At 40.4% G+C, this 23,781-nt stretch overlaps 1 protein-coding gene and 1 non-coding gene across 2 annotated transcripts; one reads left to right on the plus strand and one right to left on the minus strand.

Annotated features, from left to right (window-relative positions):
* The first annotated feature begins 19,257 nt into the window (after nucleotides 1–19,257).
* On the plus strand, nucleotides 19,258–19,421 carry LOC126017219 (U1 spliceosomal RNA). Its single transcript, XR_007498857.1, has one exon. It is a non-coding gene; the product is annotated as a U1 spliceosomal RNA (small nuclear RNA).
* A 1,658-nt stretch (nucleotides 19,422–21,079) lies between these two features.
* Nucleotides 21,080–22,003, minus strand: LOC126015527 (putative olfactory receptor 2W6). Its single transcript, XM_049778064.1, has one exon. The coding sequence runs from the start codon at nucleotides 22,001–22,003 to the stop codon at nucleotides 21,080–21,082; it is 924 nt and encodes a 307-aa protein (XP_049634021.1).
* Between the last annotated feature and the right edge of the window lie 1,778 nt (nucleotides 22,004–23,781).

Below are 23,781 nucleotides of genomic sequence, written 5' to 3' on the forward strand. Positions count from 1 at the left end.
TTACATTTTAAGTCGGAAGTTCTAATCTATCAGTCTGAAATACACTGTTAGTTTAATATGATTCTGAGTGTTTTTTTTTTGTAGGGCCATACATAGCTGTGCTCATGGTTTACGCCTGGTTCTGCACTGCTGGATTCAGGGGACTCACCTGCTGGGGGATTAAACCCCAGTTGGAATTTTCTGGCCTCTGTTAATATCATTTTATTTGCTTTTAATAAAAAAATCAACAGACATACTTCTGAACCTGTGATAAAGTGGAGAGGGAATACATTTAAAGAAAAATGACTATTCTAATGAAACCCAATTGCAAGTGTCAATATGTCCTCTTCATTACCCAGATATGTCAATTAGCTTATTCCTGGTCAATCATTCTTTCTTGATAATGTTTTGATCCCAAGACATTTCTGACAAGTTGTATGGTTACTATGCAGCCCCATGATAGGCCTTTTTTGCAGTAATAAGTTTCTTATTTAAACAAAATGCATCAAGTAGTTGACAGAGTTGATAATAATACATTTGTTTCCAGATAAGTTGTTTCCAAAGTTATCGGAAAATAGAATAAAAATATAAGAAGAAAATAGGAAAGAAATAAAAAAGAAAAAAAATAGAATAACAATCAATTAGTAGGGCTTTTTGTGGATATGACATCCAGTAAACATTTAACTTTCAGGAATCTAAATGCAGGAGCTCACATTACTTATAATTCTATAAGTAATTAAACACTATTTTCATATGCATACTTCAGTATATTTTCCATATATATTTCTTACAATTGCATGCATATTTGTATGGTTTATGAGTGATTTGAGAACTTTGAACAATTTTTAGTAATTAAATGTATTTTTCTATGCTCTGTAAATTCTACTGCTTCTGAAAGAAAGATTCTTTGCATAAACTTCCAACACTTTCTTAGATATATGCAATTGAAATATGATGCAGCTATAAAATATGAAATATGATGAAAGAAATGATGAAATCATGCAATTTGATGCTACTTGGGTGAAAGTAAAAGTAGTGAAGAAAGTCAGATAAAGAATAAAACCTAGATGATCTCACTTATCTGAGGTACCCAAAATAACAGGACAAGGGAACACAAGATATCAAAGATGGTTATTGAGATCATCCTGGACCCTAAATAATAGACAAGAGAAAGACACAGAAGGAAATAAATTGAGGGGTGAAAGAGAAGAGATGGATGGGAGATATGGGTGCAGGGACTTCAAATATATCAGCTGTGTAGAGACGTGTTATGTGTATCTAAACTACAGACCCAAAGGCTATAACATTGAGGTAAGCAGGCCAAACTCCAATAACAAGCCTTTATAATTTTTCTGGTTGGGGAGAAGGGCACAGAGCAACACAGACCAGCAGCCCCTATAATGATGAGTGTGTGGGCGGCCCACCTCAAGTTGAAGGGGGATACCTGGGCAGAGAGGACCCTGTTTTTTGCTCTGGAGGAGTCCTAACCACAATGACTGACCCAGCTCTGTGAGGGCAGTGTCGCAGGGGCACCTTCTGTTCTTCACGCTGACAATGCCCAGGTCGGATAGCTGGTGGATGACTCTTATGATGGGACACAGAAGAGCACCAAGCAAGAGCATCCCAGTGACTCTGTCTGATCCAAGGACCACAAACATCAAATGTTACTTGGCCCTGGGACAGCCCTGAGGGTCATCTATATACTGTCTGCATGTGGTCTTGGAGTTGGCACAGGAATGAAGCCTGGTGCAGGGATCCAACTCCATGAGCATCACTGCTAATGACTGTGTAGACCAGGATAAAGAGCAGGACCAGGGATGTGGTCAGGATGTGGGCAAGCAGTGCAGTGACCACAATTAAACCATCACAAGGAGATACTGGAGGAGAAGACCATAGTTGAGGTCCTCCAATCAGGCCCTGGCCCACTGCTGCTGGTTATGTATAAGGACAGGAGGTACCTCCCCTGGAGCTGGACAGCAGAAAAGAAGCACAATGACTTTTCCCTACCTCTGGTTCAGATGTCTCCGACATGATTGTAGGTTTCCCTACTGCTAAGATCACTCTGACCAGGGCCAAATGCTCATGATCTCTCAGTGGGGGCAGTTTATCCTCCACAACTTGGTCTTATCCCCAGAGTTTTTGGGTGTCAACTTTCACATGCCTGATTCTTCAAAGGGGGGGTGTGCTAACTGCCACACGGCCTGTGCCCAGCTACTACCCTGCTTCCCCATCGAGGCTCCTCCCTCTGATCCAAGCTCCAAAAGCATAAAGGGCTGCCTGCCCTTCTTCCATTTGACATCTGCATGTCCAACAACATGTGCGTGAGCAGATCAACATGTCCATGTTCTTTCTGGATGCCAACATAGTGTATGGCAGCAACGACTTCATGGCCCAATGACTGTACAATCTCACAGATCCAAATGGGCTGCCGGCCATCAACCAAGTATTTTGTGACCAGGGCCAGGGACTGCTGCCCTTTGAAAACGTGTTCCTTGATCCCTACCAGCTCACCAACTGCTCCACCAACATCCCTTACTTTCTAGCGGGTGGTCTCTGAGCCATCAAGACTGTGGTGATGATGGCCCTGAACACCCTCTTTCTGTGAGAGCACAACCAGCTTGTAATGGAGCTGAAGTGCCTGAACCCCCTAGCTGGTATGGGGAGCAGCTGACCAGTAGGCTTATAAGGTCATGGGCGCTATGATCCAGATTATCACCTACCATGATTTCCTGCTTGTGCTTCTGGGTCTGGTCCACTATACTCATTCCTTGGGGCCATACCAGGCTTACTGCTACAAAAAGGACCCATGGTTGGCCAACATCTTCACCATGGTCTCCTGCTTCAGACACACAATGATGCAGCCCTTCAGGCTGCACTTAGTCATTACCATACCTACAGCTCCACCTCACCGGCACCCAGAAGTGATGTCTTCTTTGCCATCTGGTGTGTGGTGCAAGAGGGTGCATTGACTCCATTCTTCAAGGCCTCATTGCCCCACCTGCCAAAATGCTAAAATACCTACTTCAGGAGTGGCTGTTTAAGAAAATGCACAGGTTTGGGCAGGACTTGGTAGCCATCAATTTGCAGCAAGGCTGGGGCCATGGCATATCAAGGTACAATGTATGAAGGTGCTACTGTGGCCTCTTCTAGTCCAAGACCATTGCTGAGCTCAGTGTGGTGTTAAAAAACTAAATCTTGGCAAGAAAGTTTATGAAGCTCTATGGGAGGCCTGACAACATTGACCTGTGGGATGGAGCCATTGCCAATTCCTTAGTTAAAGGAGGGGCTGTGTGAGGGCCTCTCTGGACTTGTCTGTTGGGGAAGCAGTTCTGCATAATCTGCAATGAAGACAGGTTCTGGTGGGAGAAGACAGGACTGTGTGGAATTTCCTTCCCAGCAATCATTTGTGACAATAGTGGCATCATCACTGTGTCCAGAGAAGTTTTCAGTAATGCCAAATATCTGTAACAATTTGTGAGCTACAGTAACATCCTCAGTTTGAACTTGTTCTACTGACAAGGCCAATGGGATCTCTGGACAGATGGGAAAGGCCCTCCACCTGTTGGCCCCCAGCAGGTCCTGTTCCTCTCAATAAATGGTACTGAGCAGGAGGGTCTCTAGGCCCATGATTAGGTGTCCACTGTGTGGACTGCACTGACATTAGTCAATGTGAGTGAATCTGAGAAAAGGCTCCAATGGAAATCCAAGGCAGGAGAAGGGCAGCAGCATTAGGGCTGGGTATGAACATATTCTTGTAATAATTGCATTTGAGCAGAAAAATAGTCTAAGCACTATTAATAAATAAACTTTTATTTCAGTATACAAAAGAATACCAATGGAAGGTCCCGTGGACTACTTACAAAGCTGCTTATTTTTTTTATCTATGGTTTTGGGGTCATATCAGGTGGTGCTGGGGTTATCACTAATAAGGCTACAATGAGACTTGTATGCAAGGCAAAAATCTTAAATTGAAAAACATCTCTCTGGTAGAAATGCTCAGTGACCCCAGAGAACTGCACCTCACAGGTACTTTCACCCATCCCAACAGTGCATGGATGGTTGAATATGGTATTGGAATTTTTTAAAATTTTGTTTTGTTGAGGCAATTGTAGTCTGCAGAGTCCTTCATGGTTGAATTTCAGATGCACAGTGAGTCAAGGCCCTTTCCACCACCAGTGTTAGCTTCCCTCCCCCAGTGGACCCAGAGTGCATCCTATTCCACAATCTGTGTGGTAGGCCCCTTTGGGATTGAATTGTTGAAGTTTGGGTCCCTTGAGTCTATTGTCATTGACTTTGGCTTAGATATTTGGTTCTGTCCTTGTTTGTTTCCCTACTGATGCATCCCAGACCTGTTGGCCCCTGACCCACAGCATTTCTTTATTCCTTTCTTCTTTTCTTCTTTTCTTCTTCTTTTTCTTCTTCTTCTTCTTCTTCTTCTTCTTCTTCTTCTTCTTCTTCTTCTTCTTCTTCTTCTTCTTCTTCTTCTTCTTCTTCTTCTTCTTCTTCTTCTTCTTCTTCTTCTTCTTCTTCTTCTTCTTCTTCTTCTTCTTTTGATTTTTGGGCCACACCCGGTAATGCTCAGGGGTTACTCCTGGCTATGTGCTCAGAAGTTGCTCCTGGCTTGGGGGACCATATGGGACACCGGGGGATCGAACCACGGTCCGTCCAAGCATAGCGCAGGCAAGGCAGGCACCTTACCTTTAGCGCCACCGCCCGGCCCCTTATTCCTTTCTTCTGAGTTTTTTTTTTTTTTTTTTTAATTTTTTTTTTATTTAAACACCTTGATTACATACATGATTGTGTTTGGGTTTCAGTCATAAAAGGAACACCACCCATCACCAGTGCAACATTCCCATCACCCAAGTCCCAAATCACCCTCCTCCCCACCCAACCCCCGCCTGTACCCTAAACAGGCTCTACATTTCCCTCATACATTCTCAATATTAGGACAGTTCAAAATGTAGTTATTTCTCTAACTAAACTCATCACTCTTTGTGGTGAGCTTCCTGAGGTGAGCTGGAACTTCCAGCTCTTTTCTCTTTTGTGTCTGAAAATTATTATTACAAGGGTGTCTTTCATTTTTCTTAAAACCCATAGATGAGTGAGACCATTCTGCGTTTTTCTCTCTCTCTCTGACTTATTTCACTCAGCATAATAGATTCCATGTACATCCATGTATAGGAAAATTTCATGACTTCATCTCTCCTGACAGCTGCATAATATTCCATTGTGTATATGTACCACAGTTTCTTTAGCCATTCATCTGTTGAAGGGCATCTTGGTTGTTTCCAGAGTCTTGCTATGGTAAATAGAGCTGCAATGAATATAGGTGTAAGGAAGGGGTTTTTGTATTGTATTTTTGTGTTCCTAGGGTATATTCCTAGGAGTGGTATAGCTGGATCGTATGGGAGCTTGATTTCCAGTTTTTGGAGGAATCTCCATATCGCTTTCCATAAAGGTTGAACTAGACAGCATTCCCACCAGCAGTGGATAAGAGTTCCTTTCTCTCCACATCCCCGCCAACACTGTTTATTCTCATTCTTTGTGATGTGTGCCATTCTCTGGGGTGTGAGGTGGTATCTCATCGTTGTTTTGATTTGCATCTCCCTGATGATTAGTGATGTGGAACATTTTTTCATGTGTCTTTTGGCCATGCGTATTTCTTCTTTGTCAAAGTGTCTGTTCATTTCTTCTCCCCATTTTTTGATGGGGTTAGATGTTTTTTTCTTGTAAAGTTCTGTCAGTGCCTTGTATATTTTGGAGATTAGCCCCTTATCTGATGGGTATTGGGTGAATAGTTTCTCCCACTCAGTGGGTGGCTCTTGTATCCTGGGTACTATTTCCTTTGAGGTGCAGAAGCTTCTCAGCTTAATATATTCCCATCTGTTAATCTCTGCTTTCACTTGCTTGGAGAGTGCAGTTTCCTCCTTGAAGATGCCTGTAATGTCCTGTAGTGTTTTGCCTATGTGCTGTTCTATATATCTTATGGTTTTGGGGCTGATATCGAGGTCTTTAATCCATTTGGATTTTACCTTTGTACATGATGTTAGCTGGGGGTCTAAGTTTAATTTTTTGCAAGTGGCTATCCAATTGTGCCAACACCACTTATTGAAGAGGCTTTCCCTGCTCCATTTAGGATTTCCTGCTCCTTTATCAAAAATTAGATGGTTGTATCTCTGGGGAACATTTTCTGAGTATTCAAGCCTATTCCACTGATCTGAGGACCTATCCTTATTCCAATACCATGCTGTTTTGATAACTGTTGCTTTGTAGTACAGTTTAAAGTTGGGAAAAGTAATTCCTCCCATATTCTTTTTCCCAATGATTGCTTTAGCTATTCGAGGGTGTTTATTGTTCCAAATGAATTTCAAAAGTGTCTGATCCACTTCTTTGAAGAATGTCATGGGTATCTTTAGAGGGATGGCATTAAATCTGTATAATGCCTTGGGGAGTATTGACATTTTGATGATGTTAATCCTGCCAATCCATGAGCAGGGTATGTGTTTCCATTTCCGTGTGTCCTCTCTTATTTCTTGGAGCAGAGTTTTATAGTTTTCTTTGTATAGGTCCTTCACATATTTAGTCAAGTTGATTCCAAGATATTTGAGTTTGTGTGGTACTATTGTGAATGGGGTTGTTTTCTTAATGTCCATTTCTTCTTTATTACTGTTGGTGTATAGAAAGGCCATTGATTTTTGTGTGTTAATTTTGTAGCCTGCCACCTTGCTATATGAGTCTATTGTTTCTAGAAGCTTTTTGATAGAGTCTTTAGGGTTTTCTAAGTAGAGTATCATGTCATCTGCAAACAGTGAGAGCTTGACTTCTTCCTTTCCTATCTGGATTCCCTTGATATCCTTTTCTTGCCTAATCGCTATAGCAAGTACTTCCAGTGCTATGTTGAATAGGAGTGGTGAGAGAGGACAGCCTTGTCTTGTGCCAGAATTTAGAGGGAAGGCTTTCAGTTTTTCTCCATTGAGGATAATATTTGCCACTGGCTTGTGGTAGATGGCCTTCACTATATTGAGAAAGGTTCCCTCCATTCCCATCTTGCTGAGAGTTTTGATCAAGAATGGGTGTTGGACCTTATCAAATGCTTTCTCTGCATCTATTGATATGATCATGTGGTTTTTATTTTTCTTGTTATTGATGTTGTGTATTATGTTGATAGATTTACGGATGTTAAACCAGCCTTGCATTCCTGGGATGAAACCTACTTGATCGTAGTGGATGATCTTCTTAAGGAGGCATTGAATCCTATTTGCCAGGATTTTGTTGAGGATCTTTGCATCTGCATTCATCAGTGATATTGGTCTGTAATTTTCTTTTTTGGTAGCGTCTCTGTCTGGTTTAGGTATCAAGGTGATGTTGGCTTCATAAAAGCTATTTGGAAGTGTTTCTGTTTGTTCAATTTCATGAAAGAGTCTTGCCAAGATTGGCAGTAGTTCCTCTTGGAAAGTTTGATAGAATTCATTAGTGAATCCATCTGGACCTGGGCTTTTGTTTTTCGGCAGACATTTGATTACTGTTTTAATTTCATCAATGGTGATGGGGGTGTTTAGATATGCTACATCCTCTTCCTTCAACCGTGGGAGATTATAAGAGTCCAAGAATTTATCCATTTCTTCCAGGTTCTCATTTTTAGTGGCGTAGAGTTTTTCAAAGTAGTTTCTGATTACCCTTTGAATCTCTGTCATATCAGTAGTGATCTCTCCTTTTTCATTCCTGATACGAGTTATCAAGTTTCTCTCTCTCTCTTTCTTTGTTAGGTTTGCCAGTGGTCTATCAATCTTGTTTATTTTTTCAAAGAACCAACTTCTGCTTTCGTTGATCTTTCGGATTGTTTTTTGAGTTTCCACTTCGTTGATTTCTGCTCTCAGCTTTGTTATTTCCTTCTGTCTTCCTGTTCTTGGGTCCTTTTGTTGAGCATTTTCTAGTTCTATTAGCTGTGTCATTAAGCTACTCAGGTAAGCTCCTTCTTCCTTCCTGATGTGTGCTTGCAAAGCTATAAATTTTCCTCTCAGTACTGCTTTTGCTGTGTCCCATAAGTTCTGAGAGTTTGTGTCTTTATTGTCATTTGTTTCCAGGAACCTTTTTATTTCCTCCTTGATTTCATCTCGGACCCACTGGTTATTGAGCATGAGGCTGTTTAACTTCCAGGTGTTAAAGTGTTTCTTCTGAGTCCCTTTGGAGTTCACAAATAATTTCAGAGCCTTGTGGTCAGCGAAGGTAGTCTGCAAAATTTCTATCCTCTTGATCTTATGGAGGTATGTTTTATGTGCCAGCATGTAGTCTATCCTGGAGAATGTCCCATGTACATTGGAGAAGAATGTGTATCCAGGTTTCTGGGGATGGAGTGTCCTATATATATCCACTAGGCCTCTTTCTTCCATTTCTCTCCTCAGGTCTAGTATATTCTTGTTGGGTTTCAGTCTGGTTGACCTGTCCAGTGTTGACAAAGCCGTGTTTAGGTCCCCCACAATTATTGTGTTGTTGTTGATATTATTTTTCAGATTTGTCAGCAGTTGTATTAAATATTTTGCTGGCCCCTCATTCGGTGAATATATGTTTAGGAGAGTTATTTCTTCCTGCTCTACGTACCCCTTGATTAATATAAAATGTCCGTCTTTGTCCCTTACAACCTTCCTGAGTATAAAGTTTGCATTATCTGATATTAGTATGGCCACTCCAGCTTTTTTATGGGTGTTGTTTGCTTGGATAACTTTTCTCCAGCCTTTTATTTTGAGTCTATGTTTGTTCTGACTATTCAGGTGCGTTTCTTGTAGGCAGCAGAAGGTTGGATTGAGTTTTTTGATCCATTTAGCCACTCTGTGTCTCTTAACTGGTGCATTTAGTCCATTGACGTTGAGAGAAAGAATTGTCCTGGGATTTAACGCCATCTTTATTTCAAAATTTGGTGTGTCTTTTGGGTAGTCTTGTCTTAGATTAGGTCTTTCAGTTTTTCTCTTAAGACTGGTTTTGTGTCTGTGAAGTTTCTGAGCTGTTTTTTGTCTGTGAAACCATGTATTCTTCCATCAAACCGGAAAGTGAGTTTTGCTGGGTATAGTATTCTGGGTGAAGCATTCATTTCATTCAGTCTTGTCACAATATCCCACCACTGCTTTCTGGCATTGAGCGTTTCTGGTGACAGGTCTGCTGTAAATCTCAGAGAAGCTTGCTTGAACATGATTTCCCCTTTTGATCTTGCTGTTTTCAGAATTCTGTCTCTATCTGTGGGATTTGTCATTGTGACTAGGATGTGTCTTGGGGTGGTTTTTCTGGGGTCTCTTTTGGTTGGTACTCTTCGGGCATGCAGGATTTGATCACATATATTCTTTAGCTCTGGAAGTTTCTCTTTAATGATGTTCTTGACCATTGATTCTTCCTGGAAATTTTCTTCCTGGGTCTCTGGGACTCCAATGATTCTTAAGTTGTTTCTGTTGATCTTATCATAGACTTCTATTTTCGTCTGTTCCCATTCTTTGACTAATTTTTCCATTGTCTGCTCATTTGCTTTAAGTTTTTTGTCCAATCTCTCCTGCTGTATGGAATTGTTATGTATCTCATCTTCCACAGCACCAAGTCTATTCTCAGCTTCTGATACCCTGTCCCAGAGCTTATCCATTTTGTCATTCACTTCGTTTACTGAGTTTTTCAGGCCTGTTAGTTGACATGTTATTTCAGTTTGGAGTTTTGTCATTTCTGCCTTCATATTTTCTTGGTTCTTATTAGTGTTCTGTTCAACTCGATCCATGGTTTCTTGGAGTCTGTTGAGCACCTTCCATATTGCTAGTCTAAAGTCCTTATCTGAGAGGTTGATTAGTTGTTCAGTCATTATCTGGTCCTCAGAATTGTCATCTTCATTCTCTATGTCTGATGCTGGCCTGCGCTGTTTCCCCATTGTCACATTTGTATTGTGGGTTTTTCTACGTGTTGTAGTGGTATTCATTGTCTATATGATGTAGGCAGCACACTCCTCTGGCTCTTCCCTTTCTGGATGGGCTGACTTGCCTCTAAGGGAGGGGAGTCCTCCGTGGATGAAGCCTCACACTGGGTCAAATCTTAGGCCCGAGCATGTAACAGAGAAGACAGTCCAGAGAGAAATGTTTGCTTCTGTGATATAGCGCCGTTCTTAGTGTGATTTTTCCTTCTTGTTGCAATGGAGTTCTTTCCTTAGAAAGAGTGCACGGCCGCGTAGCAAAGCGGAGCGGCCGTGCTCCTCTGAGCCTCTTTTTGCCCCACTCGCAAGAGTTTCACGCAAGAGGACAGTAGACAGACATAGACAGGTCACACTCACAGTCTTTCACAGCTGAGCCCCACTGGGCCGGTGTACTTTCGCGGATTTTCCCCGCCTGGTGTCACACACAGGGAGCCAGCTTTTGCAAAGGATAGCCGGTTTTTATGCTCTGAAGTCCCTCCCTGAAAATGGCGTCTGGGCGAGCGAGGTTTCTGGAGGCTCTTTTTGCTCCACTCGCAAGAGTTTCACGCAAGAGGACAGTAGACAGACATAGACAGGTCACACTCACAGTCTTTCACAGCTGAGCCCCACTGGGCCGGTGTACTTTCGCGGATTTTCCCCGCCTGGTGTCACACACAGGGAGCCAGCTTTTGCAAAGGATAGCCGGTTTTTATGCTCTGAAGTCCCTCCCTGAAAATGGCGTCTGGGCGAGCGAGGTTTCTGGAGGCTCTTTTTGCCCCACTCGCAAGAGTTTCACGCAAGAGGACAGTAGACAGACATAGACAGGTCACACTCACAGTCTTTCACAGCTGAGCCCCACTGGGCCGGTGTACTTTCGCGGATTTTCCCCGCCTGGTGTCACACACAGGGAGCCAGCTTTTGCAAAGGATAGCCGGTTTTTATGCTCTGAAGTCCCTCCCTGAAAATGGCATCTGGGCGAGCGAGGTTTCTGGAGGCTCTTTTTGCCCCACTCGCAAGAGTTTCACGCAAGAGGACAGTAGACAGACATAGACAGGTCACACTCACAGTCTTTCACAGCTGAGCCCCACTGGGCCGGTGTACTTTCGCGGATTTTCCCCGCCTGGTGTCACACACAGAGAGCCAGCTTTTGCAAAGGATAGCCGGTTTTTATACTCTGAAGTCCCTCCCTGAAAGTGGCGTCTGGGCGAGCGAGGTTTCTGGAGGCTCTTTTTGCCCCACTCGCAAGAGTTTCACGCAAGAGGACAGTAGACAGACATAGACAGGTCACACTCGCAGTCTTTCACAGCTGAGCCCCACTGGGCCGGTGTACTTTCGCGGATTTTCCCCGCCTGGTGTCACACACAGGGAGCCAGCTTTTGCAAAGGATAGCCGGTTTTTATCCTTTCTTCTGAGTTTTATAAAAAAAAAAAAAAAAAGAGGGACTATGTGGTGGAATAAAGTGATCAGTGTCCCAAGGTTCTATGAGAATGGTGGGTGCCCCAATTTGAAGAATGGGTAGTGAAAAGTATAATAAAATAAAAATTGAAAATATTTCTGGTTGGGGCTGGAATGATAGCACAGTGTGGGAGGGGTGTTTACCTTGTAGACAGTCTACCAGGATTTGATCCTTGGCATTCCATTTGGTCTCAAACTTGCGGCCCACGGGCCATTTGCGGCCCTCCATACAACATTTTGTGGCCTGCGGCCAGCCTTCAAATATCACAGTATTCGCGAATATTTGCTTACCAAATAATCGCAATAAAAATCGCATTAGTAAGAAAAAATCGCATTAAACATTTGCATACCCCGAGCAGTTCCGTTCAGGGTATGCAAATGTTTAATACGATTTTTTGTGATTTTTTTCTTACTGATGCGATTTTTTTTTTTTTTTTGGTTTTTGGGCCACACCCGTTTGACACTCAGGGGTTACTCCTGGCTATGAGCTCAGAAATCGCCCCTGGCTTGGGGAGACCATATGGGACGCCGGGGGATCGAACCGCGGTCCGTCCTACGCTAGCACTTGTAAGGCAGACACCTTACCTCTAGCGCCACCTTCCCGGCCCCACTAATGCGATTTTTTATTGTGAATATTCGATAAGCGAATAATCGTGAATACTTTGTGCCTAGCGCATACATCATTTCTGCTGCTCCTGCCCACTGTCCCTTGCATTATTGGAGGCCTAAGGAAGAGAAGGGAGAGAAGTTTATTACAGAATTAGATTTTGTCATACCTTCATCATGACTTCATCAAAGCCTGCAGTGAAGAGAAAGATTGATGACGAGCATAGACAATTTCAGGAAAAGTGGGAGATGCAGTATTTTTTTTATTGAGCACAGGGGCATCCCCACATGTTTTATTTGCTCAGAGAAAGTTGCAGTGCACAAGGAATACAACTTGAAACGCGATTATTCAACTAAACATGCTGAGGAATGTGCAAAATATCAAGGAAATGAGAGACCCAAGCGGGTTGCCAGTCTTAAAGCATGTCTAATGAGGCAACAAGATTTCTTCAAGAAAGCAACCAAAGAGAATTTTGCATCAGTTGAAGCTAGTTACATGGTTAGTGAGATGATTGCTAAGGCAGGGAAACCATTCACAGAAGGGGAGTTTGTTAAAAAAAATGCATGTTACAGGCTGCAAGTATTATTTGTCTGGAAAAGAAAGGTCAGTTTAGCAAAATCAGCCTCTCTGCCAACACTGTGGTAGAGCGCATTTCTGACATGTCAAGTGACATTTATTATCAACTGTGTGAGAAAGCCAAATGTTTTGATGCATACTCAGTTGCTCTTGACAAGGGCACAGATATAACAGACACTGTGCAGCTCATAATTTATGTCCGTGGTGTTGATTGCAATTTTGAATTGACAGAGGAGCTGCTCACAAGAATTCCAATGCATGGCCAAACCACTGCTAATGAGATATTTCAGCATCTGTGTGATGCCATTGAGAATGCAGGTTTGCCATGGAAGAAGTTTGTTGGAATAATAACCAATGAAGCACCATCAATGACAGGGAGGAAAAATGGACTGGTGGCACTTGTTCAAAAAAAAAAAACTTGAAGAGGAGGGTGTAGAGAAGGCCATTGCTCTTCACTGCATTATCCATCAGCAGGCCCTTTGCAGTAAATGCCTGCCGTGTGACAATGTGATGTCTATTGTTGTGAAATGTATCAACCAAATCAGAACCAGGGGCTTAAAGCACAGGAGGTTCCATGCTTTTTTAGAGGAAATGGAATCAAAATATGGAGATATGCTCTATTTCACTGAGGTACATTGGCTCAGCAGGGGAAATGTCCTGAAAAGATTTTTTGAGTTGAGAGAAGAAGTGAAAGCCTTCATGGAGAAGAATGGGAATGCTGTTTCTGAGTTGAGTGATCACAAATGGCTCATGGACTTAGCTTTTCTTGTTGACATCGCACATAAGCTAAATGTACTAAACAAGATGTTACAAGGCCTGGGTTAGCTTATCAGTGCTGCCTATGACAACGTTAGGGCATTCTCTACAAAACTTGTGTTATGGAAATCCCAGCTCTCTCAGACAAACCTTTGCCATTTCCCAGCATGCAAGGAACTTGTGAATGCAGGCATACCATTCAGTGGTGAGGAATATGTTGATGCTATTTTTAAGCTAGAGAAGGAATTTGATCACAGATTTGCAGACTTCAAAAAGCACAGGGCCACTTTTCAAATTTTTGTGGATCCCTTTTCCTTTGATGTGCAAGATGCCCCTCCTGTGCTTCAAATGGAGCTCATTGACCTGCAATGCAACTCTGATCTCAAAGCCAAGTTCAGGGAGATTAGTGGAAAAAGCAGACATGCATGGGCAATTTTTGAGAGAATTGACCCCCAGCTTCCCTGAGCTTTCCCGAATGTTCAAGCATACCACATGCCTTTTTAGGAGCACATATTTGTGTGAAAAGTTATTCTCCACATTGAACTTCAATAAGTCAAAGTACAGGTCTAGACTTAATGATGATTACCTTCAAGCCATACGGAGGGTCTCAACTACTTCCTCTTTAAAGCCAAATGTGGTTCAGATTTGTGAGAAGAAGTGCTGTCAAGTCTCTGGCAGCAAGGAATAGGCAAAAGATGCCATGTTCAGAAGAACTGTTCATGATCTTCACTCAATGTCCTATTCTTGTTCAGAAAAAATAATTAAAACTGTTAATAATGACGTTTGAGTATTTTTTTTGTGTGAAATCCCTTACGCAGCCCTGCCTCACCCCGACTTTGCCTCCTGCGGTCCCCAGGTAAATTGAGTTTGAGACCCCTGCTATAAGGAATGATTCCTGAGCACAGAGCCACAAGAACCTGTGAGCACTGCCAGATATGGCCCCCAAACAAAAACAAACAAAATGTTTCTTGTTCAGAAGGCCAGCAGATAGAACTTGTGACATTATTGAAGAGAAGTTGACACTGGTGGTTGGGCCACTGTATGCTTGAAACTCTATTCACAAAGTTATCCCGAGGAGGCCAAGAAAGACCTCGCAAGAACTGTCTCCTAGAGGCTCCACAGCAGACAGGAACTCTCTCTTCCTGTGAAGGGAAGTGGTGTTGAACCCCTGCTGTGTGCTTAGCCACAAGAAGAAAGAGTGAAAAAAACCTCTGCTGCCTCCACCTATTTGCTCTTCTGTACCCTGAAATGTCCCGAGGAGGCCAAGAAAGACCCAGCAAAAACTCCTAGATGCTCCACAACAGCCAGGGGCTCCAGTAGAGAGTGGCCACTTCCCTTGCTTCACAAACACTCACTTATTTTAACTAATTAACCCCACTATAATACATAGAAAAAAATTACGGTACAAGCATGACAATGGGGAAACCAGATAGGAAAATACCATGCGCAGAGAATGAAGATGAAGCTCTGATGACCTCCAAAATATCAACCACCTGATTACTGTCTCAGATAAGGAGTTTAGAATAGAAATATGGAGGATACTCATAGAAATTCAAGAAAGCATAGATCAAGCTGAACAGAATACAAAGATAGAAATCAGAAATTCCAAACTGAAATAATAGGTCTGAAACACTCAGTAGATGAATTGAAAACGTCTCCAACAGAATAACAGCAGCCGAGGACAGAATCAGTGAACTGGAAGATGAGATGCAGAACAACTCCATACAGCAGGAGAGATTGGAAAAGAACCTTAAAGCGAATGATCAGACAATGGGAAAAGTACTCAAAGAATGTGAACAGATGAAAATAGAATAGTTTGAAAATAAATATAGTTTGATTAACTCAACAGAAACAATGTAAGTTTCATTGGAATCCAGAGGCCGAGGAAGAAGATTCCCAGGAAGAAGCAACCATCAAAGACATCATTACAGAGAAACTCCCAGAGCTAAAGACTGCATGCAACCAAATCTTGCATGCCCAAAGAGTACTAGCTAAAAGATACCCAAACAAAAGTATCCAAAGACACATCCTAGTCACAATGATGAATTCCATAGATATAGAATACTTAAAGCAACAAGAATTAAAATGGAAAATTACATTCAAAGAAGCATCCTTACAATTTACAGCAGACATGTCACAAGAAACCCTCATGACCAGAGACAGTGGTGAGAGATTGTGACAAGACTGAATGAAATGGATACTTCACTTAGAATACTGCACCCAGCCTGACTCATGTTCAGGTTTGATGGAAGGATACATAGCTTCATGGATAAGCAATAGCTCAGAAACTTTACAGATGCAAAACCAGCCTTAAAGGAAAAAACGAAAGGTCTACTTTAAGACAAGACAGATCAACAGACACACCAAACTTATACACAAAGATGACATTAAATCCCATGATAATCATCTCCCTCAATGTCAATGGACTAAGTGCACCAGTTAAGAGACACAGCATGGAAAATTGATCAAAAAGATAAATCCAAATTTCTGCTGCCTACAAGAAACATACCTGAATATTCAGAACAAACCTAGACTCAAAATCAAAGACTGAAGGAAATTCATCCAAAAAAACAACACTCTTAAAAAAGCTGGAGTGGTCATATTAATATCAGATGACACAAACTTAAGACTCAGAAAAGTTGTAACTGACATCTCCAGAAACCTGGATACACATTCATTTCCAATGTACATGGGTCATTTTCCAAGATAGACCACATGCTGGCACATAAAAATATCTTCATAAAATCAAGAGGATATAAATTTTGCAGACTACCTTCACTGATCACAAGACTTTGAAATTAAATTTGAAGTACAAAGGGACAAAGAAGAAAAACTTTAACACCTAAAAACTAAACAGCCTACTACTGAACAACCTGTGGGTTTGAGATAAAATAAAAGAGGAAATAAAAACTTTTCTGGAAACAAATGACAATAGAGAAACAGACTATCTGAAGCCATGGGACACAACAAAAGTGGTACTGAGAGGAAATATAGTTTTGCAAGCACACATCAGGAGGGAAGAAGGGGACTACATGAATAGCTTAATGACGCAGTCTATAAAACTAGAAAATGATAAAAAAAAAAAAGAAACTCAAAATAGGTAAAACAGAAGGAAACAACAAAGCTTAGAGAGGAAATTAATGAAGTAGAAACCCAAAAAACAATCTCAAAGATCAACATAAGCAGAAGTTGGTTCTTTGAAAAAATAAACAAGATCAATAGACCACTGGCAAAACTCACAAAGAGAGAGTGAAACTTGATAAACCATGTTAGAAATGAAAAGGGGGAGATAATTACAGATATTGCAAAGATTCAAAGGGTAATCAGAGACTGTTTTGAGAAACTCTATACCATGAAATATGAGAACCTGAAAGAAATGGATAAATTCTTGGACTCTTATGACCTTCCATGGTTGAGTAAGGAGGATGTAGCATATCTAAACACCCCCATCACTATTGAGGAAATTAAAATGATAATCAAATGTGTGCCCCAAAACAAAAGCCCACACCCAGATGGATTTACTAATGAATTCTTTTAAACCTTTCAAGAGGAACTACTACCAATCCTTGCCAGACTTTTTCATGAAACTGAAAAAACAGAAACAATTACAAATAGTATTTATGAAGCCAACATCACCTTGACATCTAAATTAAACAGATGCTGTTAAAAAAGAAAATTACAGACCAATATCCCTGAAAAACACATATACAAAGATCTTCAACAAAATTTTGACAAATAGAATCCAAGGCCTCATCAAGAGATCATTTACCACAATCAAGTAGGTTTCATCTCAGGAATGCAAGGATGGTTTAACATCTGTAAATCAATCAACATAATACACAATATAAACAATAAAAATGGAAACCATATGATAATATCAATAGATGCAGAAAAAGCATTTGATAATTTGCAACACCCATTCTTGATAAAAACTCTCATCAAAATGGGAATAAAAGGAACTTTTCTCAATATAGTTAAGGCCATCTACCACAAACCAGTGGCAAATATTATCCTCAATGGAAAAAAACTAAAAGCCTTTCCTCTAAAGTCTGGTTCAAGACAAGGCTGCCCTCTCTCACCACTCTTATTCAACATAGTACTTAAGTACTTGCTATAGTGATTGGGCAAGAAAAAGATATAAAGTGCATCCAGATAGGAAAGGAAGAAGTCAAGCTCTTACTGTCTGCAGATGACATGGTACTATATTTAGAAAACCCTACCAAAAAGCTTCTATAAATAATAGATTCATATAACAAAGTGGCAGGCTACAAAATTAACACGCAAAAATCAATGGTCTTCTTCTTTTTCTTTTTTCTTTTTTTGGTTTTTGGGCCACACCCGGCGGTGCTCAGGGGTTACTCCTGGCTGTCTGCTCAGAAATAGCTCCTGGCAGGCACGGGGGACCATATGGGACACCAGGATTTGAACCAACCACCTTTGGTCCTGGATCCGCTGCTTGCAAGGCAAATGCCACTGTGCTATCTCTCCGGGCCCATCAATGGTCTTCTTATAGACCAATAATGGCAGAGAAGAAATGGACATTAAAAAAAAACCAATTCACATTAGTGTCATGCAAACTCAAATATCTTGGAGTCAAATTAACTAAAGACATGAAGGACCTATACAAAAACTACAAACCCTGCTTCAAGAAATAAGAGAGGACATGTGGAAATGGAAACACATATCCTGCTCATGGATTGGCAGGATTGACATCATTAAAATGGCAATACTCCCCAAAGCATGGTACAGATTTAATGCAATCCCTCTAAAGATACCCATGACATCTTCAAAGAAGTGGATAAAACAATCCTAAAATTCATTTGGAACAATAAACACCCATGAATAGCTAAAGCAATGACTAGGAAAAAGAATATGGGAGGCATTATTTTCCTAATTTTAAATAGTATTACAAAGCAATAGTTATCAAAACAGCATGATATTGGGATAAAAACAGATCTGCAGTTCAGTGGAATAGGTTCGCGTATTCAGAGAATGTTCCTCAGACATACAATCATTTAATTTTTGATAAAGGGGCAAGAAATCCAAAATGGAGCAAGGAAAGCCCTTCAAGAAGTGGTGTTGGCATAACTGGTTAGCCACTTGCAAGAAAGTGAACTCAGACCCCCACCTGACACCGGGTGTGAAGGTAAAATCCAAATGGATTAAAGACCTTGATATCAGACCTGATACCATAGATATATAGAACAACATGTAGGTAATAAACTCCATGACATTGAGACTAAAGGCATCTTCAAGGAGGAAACTGCCACTCTCTATAAACAAGTAGAAGTAGAGATAAACAGATGGGACTATATTAAATTAAGACGTTTCTGCACCTCAAAGGCAATAGTGTCTAGGATACAAGAGCCACCCACTAAATAGGAGAAATTATTCACCCAATTCTCATCAGATAAGGGGCTAATATCCAAAATATACAAGACACTGACAGAACTTTACAAGAAAAAATATAATCTCATCAAAAATGGGGAGAAGAAATGAACAGACACTTTGTCAAAGAAGAAATGGCCAAAAGACATATGAAAAAGTGCTCCATGGGGCCGGGAAGGTGGCGCTAGAGGTAAGGTGTCTGCCTTGCAAGTGCTAGCCTAGGACGGACCATGGTTCGATCCCCCAGCGTCCCATATGGTCCCCCCAAGCCAGGGGCGATTTCTGAGCGCATAGCCAGGAGTAACCCCTGAGCGTCAAATGGGTGTGGCCCAAAAAAAAAGAAAAAAAAAAGAAAAAAAAAGTGCTCCACATCACTAATCATTAGGGAGATGCAAATCAAAACAACTATGAGGCACCATCTCATGCCACAGATATTGGCACACATCACAAAGAATGAAAACAAGTAGTGCTGGTGGGGATGTGGAGAGAAAGGAACTCTTATTTACTGCTTTTGGGAATGCTGTCTAGTCCAGCCTTTATGGAAAACAATATGAAAATTTCTCAAAAACCTGAAAATTGAATACTTACCTGGCAGGGGAAATATCATGATCATGAAGGTGGTTTCCCCAGGGCTAGGCTTATCCATTGCACTCCAGATGTGTTGACCCCTGCGATTTCCCCAAATGTGGGAAACTCAACTGTATAATTTGTGGTAGTGGGGGACTGCGTTCACGCTCTCCCCTTTAAAATACCTGAAAATTGAGCTCCCATATGATCCAGCTATACCACTCCGAAGGATATACCCTAAGAACACAAAAATAAAATTCAAAAATTTCTTCCTCACACCTTTATTTATTGCTGCGCTATTTACAATAGCCAGATTTTGGAAACAACCAAGATGCCCTTCATCAGAGGAATGGCTAAAGAAACTGTGATGCATTTACACAATGGAATATTATGCAGTTGTCAGGAGAGATGAAGTCATGAAATTTTCCTATACATGATGGACATGGAATCTATTATGCTGAGTGAAATATCAGAGGCAGAGAGATAGACACAGAATAGTCTCACTCCTACATGGTTTAAAAAAAAGGTAAAGACTTTATTGTACTAATCTCAGAGACAATAGAGTTAACAGACAGAAGGACCAGCTCACAATATGAAGCTCACCACAAAGAGTGGTGAATGATTTTAGGGAAATAGCTTACACTAACAACTGGCATGACAATGTTAATGAAAGAGAGAAGTAGAATGCCTGTGTTCAAGACACAGGAGGGGGCGGTGGGAGATAGGGAGCATCTGTATTGGAAATGTTGCACTGGTAAAGGGGGGTGTTTGTGACTGAAACTCAACTATAATCATGCTTGTAATCATGGTGCTTAAATAAAGATTATATATTAAAATATTTAATAAAAATTATCAAACTTGAATATGAAATCCAAAGTCAACTACAACAGAAATGATACCCAATCTACATCAAGCTGTACATGGGGGGAACAGTTGCACTAGAGGTGGAGGAAGTGGGATACATGCTGGGAACAGGGGTGGAGGGAGGACAACATTGGTGGTGGGGATGCCCCTCATTCATTATTACTGTATGCCTTAAATATCACTGTGAAAAATTTGTAATTAACTTGCCCACAATAAAAATATAGAGAGAAATAAGTACATTAAAAACATTTAGCTCTGCAGCAATCTTTTCCCAAGCCCATAACATTGTCTCATGTATCTAGTTAAGATAAAATGTTATTCTGATAGTAAATAATTTTACCTAGTTTATTGCTTCTTAGTTTGGGGGTAAAACCAGAGATGTACAAAGGTTACTCCTGGATCTACATTCAGGAGTTATTCCTGGCAGTGCTCAGGGGATCATATGGGATTCGGTGGATCAAACCAAGACCAGCCAAATGCAAGTGGCTTAGCCAATATATGATTACTGTGACACCTCTTACCTACATTTTAATTCAGTTATATGTAATTCCAATCTTGCTTTAATAAAATACTTATCTAATTATATAAAATAATTATACATTATCTTTTTTGTAATAATCCCTCAGATGCTTATCTGGCTTTTATATTTTATATGTATTTTATAATTTAGAATGCAGAGAATACCTTGGTAAACTAAATCTCTGATAATTCTTTTGAAAAAATGACTAAATATCACACACTATCCAGATATAAATGTTCAAGAAGGCAAAAAAAAAGCACTATGAGTATTATAAACTTTTATTAGGCTTCAATTAGTATGATTTATGACATTAATTTAATATTTGACTGATAGTATTTATTTTCCATCATATAGATTGAAATCTAAAAAATGAGAAACATAGTTCATATTATTGCACTACAATAGTGATTTCTATGTCCCAAATTCCAAAATATGGATATATCAAGTAAAATCAATTCTTGAATATAACTTTTCTAATTGCCTTTTTTACATCTTTGTTCCTTAGAGTGTAGATCAGTGGGTTCATAGTGGGGGCAACAATGGTGTATAGAAGGGCAAGGGCCTTCCCCTGATTTTGAGAGTAGTTATTTTTAGGTTGAAGATACATGAACATGATGGTTCCATAGAAGAGCAAGACCACCATCAGGTGAGATGCACAAGTCCCAAAGGCCTTGCGTCTTCCTTCAGCAGATTTCATCATTATCACAGCGCGGGCTATGCAGGCATATGAGGTGAGAATGACGACGACTGGACCAATAAGGATCATAAGACGAGCAACTAACATCTTTGCTTCTGTTGGTCGAGTGTCCACACAGGAAAGCTTGACTATAATCAAGATTTCACAAAGGAAATGGTCAATATGGCGGTGACCACAATGAGGTAAAACAATGGCCAGTGAAGACTGAAAGAGAGAGTTGCCAAATCCCCAAATCCAAGATATGGCAGCAAGGATGTGGCAGATCCGTGGGTGCATAATGGTAGTGTAGCGGAGGGGCCAGCAAACGGCAACATAACGGTCAATAGACATGACAGCAAGAAGAACACACTCGGTGGAGCCAAGAGCCAAGGCCACAGTAAACTGAACCATGCAGCCAAGATAGCTGATTTTGTTATTTCCCCACATGTTCACTAGCATCTGAGGAACAATAGAAGTTGTAAAAAACATGTCCAGGAGTGAGAGGTTTCGGAGGAAGAAGTACATTGGGGTATGGAGGCGACTGTCCAGGATGGATACCAAGATGATGGCTGCATTTCCTGTCAATGTCATTGTGTATAACCCAGTAGCAAAGATAGAGAGGATAAACTCAGTCTGGGGATATTTTGAAAATCCAATCAAGATGAAATATCTCTCTGAGCTCTCATTTATTTTCATCATCTCTAAAATTTTCAGGTGTAATTGAAATTAAATAGTCCTATGTGTATCAGCAAAACAAAATCAAATGAGTCAATTTTAAATACAGTACAATGTAAAATTAGAGATTTTTCTAACAAATTTCAAACAAAATTTTATTTTCAAATAAATTCAAGAAATGGAAATTCAAATTTCCTAATGCACAAGTATCTTTAAAAATATATTGTTCACACCTGGCTATGCTCATTGCTGGCATTGCTCAGGGGAGCATATGGGATATCAGGATTGAACTTAGGTTGACTGTATGCAAGACAATTGCCTAACCTACTGCTTATGGCCTCAGATTTTTAATGTACAAACATTTAAGTGATTTTAATTATAAAGGTACACACAGAGTTATATTTGATTTGGATATAGGCTACTGCAATAAAACCTATATTATAAAATGATTAATCATATTTCTGTGCATAAAACAATAATCTCAGTGAATAGAGTTTTGCTTTTATACAGTATATATTAAGTATAAAATAGTTTAGTTTAAAATCAATAAATATACCTTAAATATTTTATTGCTAAAATATTCTATCATATATTTTAAAATGTAACTCATAAGAGAATAGGTGGAGTGGAGCAAGACAGATGAGGGAAGTTGGTAGAATTGGTGGGACTGGTGTTCAAACATTTTATGCCTAATGCCCAACTATCAATAACTGCAAAGTGCAGTTCTTTATATAAGTAAAAAATTAAATAGAAAGATATTATATCATTTTAGGTTTCCACCAAGTTAACCTTTTTATGTTAGAATATCATATTTTGGAGGTGAGTGCGGGACATGCTGTGGTTGGTGAGAGGGGTCCCAATAACAAAGGGACTTGTGACCTGCCTATCCACAGAGGTCAGTGGTCTGGACTCAGGCTTATGCAACTGCAAGATAATTTCTCACCCACATAAATTCCCCTGATACCTCGCTGGTAGAGGGGAAGACTGATAGTGGTATAGCAAAGAAACATCTTGAGATTACTAAAGGAACCTTGGGAAAGTAGCCCAATATGCCACCACACTTTGTTAGTAAAGATTGTAATTCTGAAGAACCAAACAGTACCAATACTCTATATAATCTCATAAAAATGGATTTCAGAGCGGATATTCAACAGCCCAAAGAAACAATAAGGCAGACCATCATTAAACACAGTAAAATATGATAGGAGAAATGAGATGATACGAACAGATATGCCAAAACTAAAAAACTTTGTAAATTAAGTAAAAAATTCATTGGAAGGCCTCACCAGCAGCATAATAGCTGCACAAAACTGAATCAATGAACTAGAAAATGAAGTGCAGAAAACCTCCAGACAACAACAGAAGTTGAAAAAAAACTCAAAATAAATGAACAGAAGATGGAAAAATCCTGAAACTAAGTATAGAACAGTAGAACTTTAAGATAAAGTCAACAAAAATAATTTAAGAATCATTGGGATCCCAATAAACTAGGAAGAAAACTTCTATGAAGAAGCAACAGACAAAGATATCATTGATGAGAAATTCCCAGAAATAAAAAGTGCATTGTTGAATCAAATAATTAGTGATGGTGCTGGATGGCGATGGATTCCTTTCTGCCACCCCAGGCCACATGGCTCTGCAACTCCATCCAGCCGGCCGGGTCCCAGGCCCAGGTGAAATCACTCACTCACACGCAGGCTTCAGGAAGAATCATCTTTATTCATGCCCTAGCCACCACAGGTGTGTGGCCTATGTCAACCTTTCAAGCACAGCATTATTTTGCTAGCCCTGCATCTTATCTC

Source organism: Suncus etruscus, chromosome 8 (genome assembly GCF_024139225.1).
Source record: "Suncus etruscus isolate mSunEtr1 chromosome 8, mSunEtr1.pri.cur, whole genome shotgun sequence".
Lineage (NCBI taxonomy): Eukaryota > Metazoa > Chordata > Mammalia > Eulipotyphla > Soricidae > Suncus > Suncus etruscus.

Coding starts and splice junctions, on each gene's coding strand:
- LOC126015527 (XM_049778064.1), bottom strand. CDS start 22,003: ATGATGAAAATAAATGAGAGCTCAGAGAGATATTTCATCTTGATTGGA.